The sequence below is a fragment of the Sebastes umbrosus genome, chromosome 13, assembly GCF_015220745.1.
Source record: "Sebastes umbrosus isolate fSebUmb1 chromosome 13, fSebUmb1.pri, whole genome shotgun sequence".
Taxonomy (NCBI): Eukaryota; Metazoa; Chordata; class Actinopteri; order Perciformes; family Sebastidae; genus Sebastes; species Sebastes umbrosus.
Genome location: NC_051281.1, coordinates 8,240,378 through 8,245,946, shown reverse-complemented (window position 1 = coordinate 8,245,946; position 5,569 = coordinate 8,240,378). Strand labels below are relative to the sequence as shown.

General features: G+C 37.9%; 1 protein-coding gene across 1 annotated transcript; it reads left to right on the top strand.

Annotated features, from left to right (window-relative positions):
* Positions 1 to 413: 413 nt before the first annotated feature.
* On the top strand, positions 414 to 4,833 carry LOC119499851 (motor neuron and pancreas homeobox protein 1-like). The gene is made up of 3 exons (XM_037789060.1): positions 414 to 1,220; positions 2,749 to 2,909; positions 3,665 to 4,833. The coding sequence occupies exons 1-3, from the start codon at positions 785 to 787 to the stop codon at positions 4,019 to 4,021; spliced, it is 954 nt and encodes a 317-aa protein (XP_037644988.1). The 5' UTR covers positions 414 to 784; the 3' UTR covers positions 4,022 to 4,833.
* The last annotated feature ends 736 nt before the right edge of the window (positions 4,834 to 5,569 follow it).

Sequence of the window (5,569 nt, the reverse complement as noted above, 5' to 3'; positions counted from 1 at the left end):
CCTTCGTATTGATGCGCGTGTGTGAGAAAGTCACACCTGAGACGGGGGATGATATTGGAGGTCAAACTGCCAGACAGATAACAGATAGATTAAAAGAAAGAAAGAAAGTCACACACTTATTCTTGTGTATGAATACTGAATGCTTAAGAAGAATTATAACTTGTCAAAGACAATTTTTGGAACAGTAATGCAAAACAGCACTTTACTATGGACATAAATGCAATTTTCTCTACTGCTAAACACGACTGCAAATTGGTTGTATGACTTGCAAATTGTATGAAATTGTGTCTGAAACGTTTACTTATTTTATTCTTTTATTGTTATTTTTAGGTATGTTAATTTTAATACTTATTTATTCTATCCTTTTTAATGCACTGACGGGAGCTGGGAGAAACCATATTTCCTTCTGTGTATGCAAATGCTCAGTGAAATGACAATAAAGTGAATCTTGAAACTTTGCTGTATTATAATATATATAATTCAACATACAGGAGGTGCACCAATGCCTATAATTAACCCTTTAAAAGACAGAGTAAACCCTGGCTGCCTCCTGTGCTGCAGAGCTCTGGCCAATCACAGCAGAGCAGACTTTACAGCTCTGCTGGGTGAGAGTCGTTTCTCAGATCTCTGTTGGAGTTGGAGTTGGAGTGAAGTGGCCCATGCAGGAGGTCAGAAAGAAGACACTTCTTCAGGAGATAGGAGACACAATATAGCATTTTCTGTTCACTTTTTAGATCTTTTTGAAATTTGAGACATTTCCCTTCAAAGTGCATCGTGGGACAGAATGACTGCCACCATGGAGAAGTCTAAAAACTTTCGCATTGATGCTCTTCTGGCTCTCGACGTGGCGCAGAGGACGCACAGTGACAGTGACGGCTTGTATTACAGCAGCAGTCCTGGAGGCTCAGAGACTTCCTCCCTGCACCAGAACCAGACTCACTTCTCTGCAGGAGTCCTGTCCAAGTCCCAGCTCTTCAGCTTGTCCCTGCAGTCAGGACTCGCTGCTCTGCACCAGGGAGGTCTCCTCGGGATGCCCCCGGGCTCCATGTACCCTCTGGCGGCCCTGGGAGGCCAGCAGCCCGCCTTCATGTACCCGGGCTTCACCCAGCTGCTGCAGCCCGGGTACCCGGAGCAGCTGAAGGGGGCCATGGGAGCGGGGCTGCCGCTGGAGCCCTGGATCAGAGCCGGCATGATGATACCCAGACTGGGGGAGTATGGAGGTGAGAGGATCTCCATGTCTCACCTCAACTTTCTTCTTCCTGTAACTTCACTTCTGCATGATGTTTATATCTATCTATTAATGACATGGATGCTCCAAAGGCAATAGTTTGCTTAGCTTTAAAATAATATAAAATATTACTTCATAATAATAATAATAATAATGATGATAATAATTTGTTTAAACTTGCATAATTATTTAATATATAAAATTAAAATGAATTATTATAATATACATTACCATCCTTACTTCCCTGTAACTGAACTTCTGCATGATGTTTATATCTAAATTTGAGAGTTTAAACATTTCCATTAAAATTACATGGATGCTCCAAAGGCAATAGTTTGCTGAGCTTTAAAATAATACAAAATAATATTAATAATATTAATAATAATAATAATAGTAAGGATGATGACAGTTATTTGTTTAAAATTGCATAATTATATTTAATATATTTAATTAAAATGAATTATTATTATAATCTACAAAAAAAGTACTATATTTATATAATTGTAAATATTTTCTTGTTTATTTAGATTTGTGTTGAAGCCACGTTTCTTATTTCATCTAATTTGTAAAATAAATACCTTTTATAGGCTAATTCACTTAATTTTTTTTTTAAATGCATAATTTGTTTAAAATTGCATAATTATATTTAATATATAGAATTAAAATGAATTATTATAATAATATACAAAAAAGTACTATATTTATATATATTTGTAAATATTTTCTTTACAGCATCTTTTTTATTTAGATTTTTGTTAAAGCCATGTTTCTTATTATTTCATTTAATTTATAAAATAAATATCTTTTATAGGCTAATTCACTGATTTTTTTAGATTTTTTTTTTTTAAATTCAGGATATAAGAACTATAATCCAGTTTAGACTTAATTAAAGTCAAATGGCAAAAACATTTGTTTCCCTTATATTAAAATGTTATTTAATGTACACAGATGCTGTATGTTATTTTTGTAATGGGTATAGGTCAGCAGCCAATTTATTAATGTTTTTAGAGCCTCCTAACAACCGGTGTGTTGATATTGGTTTTGACATTGAGATGCTGTCTCTTAACAACAATATATCTCATAAAACACATGCAACATTTACGGTAAAGGTAACACCTGAAATAGACCTACTACTTAATCAATTGATAACATTTACAGTGTTTTCATTAAGGTAATGGTCTCTCTGGTGATGGTTTATTACCCCTCTAAAGCAATATCCTCTCACCACGACCTCACATCACGGCAATAAATGTTAACGGACAGGGAAAACAATAAGATATACAGGCAGGCAGGCAGGTAGGAAGCCTTAGGATCCAAACTGTGAAAGGGAAATCAAACTGGGAGATTTTGTGACTAGAAAAATCTGTTGAACGAATGTTTTCTTTCTTTTTGTCTTTACTGTAGGCTTCTTTTGATTATAGGCCCACTATCCATAATAATGTTGAGCTCTAACAGAAATAGATGAAAATGTAAATAATGACAAATGCACAGGATAACCCCTCTCTATTTTCCCCTCTCAGCACCGATCCAGGCAGGGATGTTGGGGAAGTGTCGGAGGCCCAGGACGGCCTTCACCAGTCAGCAGCTACTGGAATTAGAAAACCAGTTCAAGCTCAACAAGTACCTGTCCAGGCCTAAACGCTTTGAGGTGTCCACTTCACTCATGCTGACGGAGACTCAGGTGAGAGAGTCCGAGAGTATTGTATTGAATTATTGTATCACATGGTACATTATTTTCGTGTGTGAGTATATTCACATCCTAGTCTCTGTCGAGTTATTAAGCTTACAACCATCCTTATTTAAGACGGGGTAATGGTGTCCAGCTTTTTGAACATTCTTCCTCTCCCCAGCAACAAATCCCTTAAAGGTGCAGTGTGTAGGATTTTGTGGCATCTAGTGGTGTGGTTGCAGATGGCAACCATCTGAATACCCCTCCACTCACTCCTCCATTTCAAAGTAGCATGAGCCGCCGAGTGCAAAACCGTGGTAACGCCGTGGTATCTTTTAGGACCTTCACCTTGCCTCTTTTTAGGAGCAGCGAAATTCAGACGGCGTCTGGCGGTACCACGGTTTTGCACTCTGCGGCACACGTTACTGCAGTTTCACAATCATGTCAGAGAACTACGGTGGCCTTCAGGTAACATAAAAACTAGGGCTGTCAACATTTTTTATCTGTTATAAATGTACCTTAAAGGGAGATTTGTCAGGTATTTAATACTCTTATCAACATCGGAGTGGACAAATGCTTGCTTTTTTGGTATTTAGCACTAAAGAAAACATACTTATGAATATTATATTCAATTTCTGCCAATAGATACCCCGAAATCCTACACACTGTTCCTTTAAGAGAAGAACACTTTTTTTGCACCTTGAACCCCACACAACTAAATATGTTCACACAGTTTAACTGTCATCATTCCTGTTATTTTTCACCAGGTTAAGATCTGGTTCCAGAACAGACGTATGAAGTGGAAGAGAAGTCGCAAAGTCAAGGAACAAGCGAAGACACTGACCGACAAAGACAGAGCTGGACCGGATATTCACAGTGCCAAGCCTCAGAGTGATTCACACAGCTCGGGCCTGGAGGACGAAGAGGAGATAGAAGGGGATGAAGAGGATGAAAAAGAGGAGATGGAAGCGCTGACAGTGGACTCTTTAGACTCTGTAGGCTTCAGGAGGCATGCTGGAGGAGGAGGAGGAGGAGGAGGAACAACAACAGGGAACTACAGCTCTTACTCAGAGGAGGAGCTGGAGGAGGGAGGCCCAAGAACAAAAAGTGGGGTTTTCCCATAGTGATAAAGTTCAGCATGCTTTTATTGTACGTCCTTTTTATGTTTATCACTTGTGAGAAGACAATGCACAATCAGGTGCACAAACATGGTGGCATGAAGAGGATCGTTCACTTTTCACAGCCCAACCCATAGAGCCATATCTGTACCTGGAGCTCCCAAATTAGCAAAAGGGTATGTCAACATCTGCACATTGGACTGGATAAGAAAACTGATGACATCAAAGAATAATAATACCAGATTAATGTACTTGGACATTTAATGGTTAATGGTCAGTAGTAGGGATGCACCGATCCAACTTTTTCCAGCCCCAATACCGATAGTGATACCTGGGCTTTGGGTATCTGTGAGGAAGTGAATAAAAATTCCAGTACTTAATGTATATGGTTTATAAATATAGAACTTATTGAATAGATCGGCCCCATCGTCACAGGTATCCGTTATCGGATTTGATGCATCCTTGGTCAGTAATCCATCTGAGTTATGACTTCAGAATCAACAAATAATTCTCTCTTATAATGGGCATTTTTGTGCATGATTTCCTTGTGATTTAAACGGCCTATATGTTCCTGCCCTGTCATCTGCAATGAACTAATATACTGCATCTTTGAATGTACATAAACTGTGTGAATGGGGGTGATGATAGCACTTTCATGGTGGATGAAGAGACCGAGAAGTTAACTTGGAGACTCGTTTTGTAAAGAGCGTCAGTGTTACATCGTTATCAGTGCATCCTGGTCTGTTACAAATGCTGGTCAGATATTCCACCAATATTTGAATCTTTGTATTTTTAACAACAAATAATGGATTCATATTCACCCAGTTAAAGTTTTAGGGCATTAGGTGCAGCGGGAAAAAATGCTACTCTGGCTACTTTTTTGACTTTACGGTCAATCATTTTTGTTGTACAATATTCAGCTCTTTGTTTTGTATTAACTGCATGTTATATTTACTTAAAGACACACACGCAGAAATGGCTGCACGTACTGTAGGTATTTTAAATTTACTGTTATGGTATTTTCCCTATATTTTGTAAACTGCTCTCATGTTAAGCGTGTTATGTTGTCAATATAATTTAACATTATAGAATTTAATATATTTCACTTTTAAAGCAATATCAGTGTTTTTTGTGGAGATGAATGGTTTGAAAAATAAAGATGCATTCATGTGTATTGAGTCCTGTAGGCCTATTGTTTAACTGCAAGTTGAAGTAAAAACTTTTCTTTTTTTTTAATGAATTGATAAAGTTGTTGCATCAGGTTACATTTCCGTGCCGTGCTCAATACTGCCTCTATTGTAGCCTAAATACTGTATGTAATCTGGCTGCTTACATGATGCATAAAGTGAGAACTGCTGACATCTCAGAATTGATTAGTACTTGAGTAAATTTAATTAGTTACATTCCACCACTGGTGACAGTTATGAAGCTGTGACACATAGTAGACTATTCAGATATATTCTGCGTGTCAGCTTATGTGATTTGAGAGAAAAAAACAAAAACAAAAACGCTCTGAACCCCTAAATATCGCCTGGAGTCTACCTTTCAGTGGAG

Excerpts from the sequence above, each read along its gene's own strand:
- LOC119499851 (XM_037789060.1), top strand. The coding sequence starts at position 785 with ATGACTGCCACCATGGAGAAGTCTAAAAACTTTCGCATTGATGCTCTT. Across the intron at positions 1,221-2,748 it reads CAGACTGGGGGAGTATGGAG|CACCGATCCAGGCAGGGATG; the intron begins GTGAGAGGATCT and ends TTCCCCTCTCAG. Across the intron at positions 2,910-3,664 it reads TCATGCTGACGGAGACTCAG|GTTAAGATCTGGTTCCAGAA; the intron begins GTGAGAGAGTCC and ends ATTTTTCACCAG.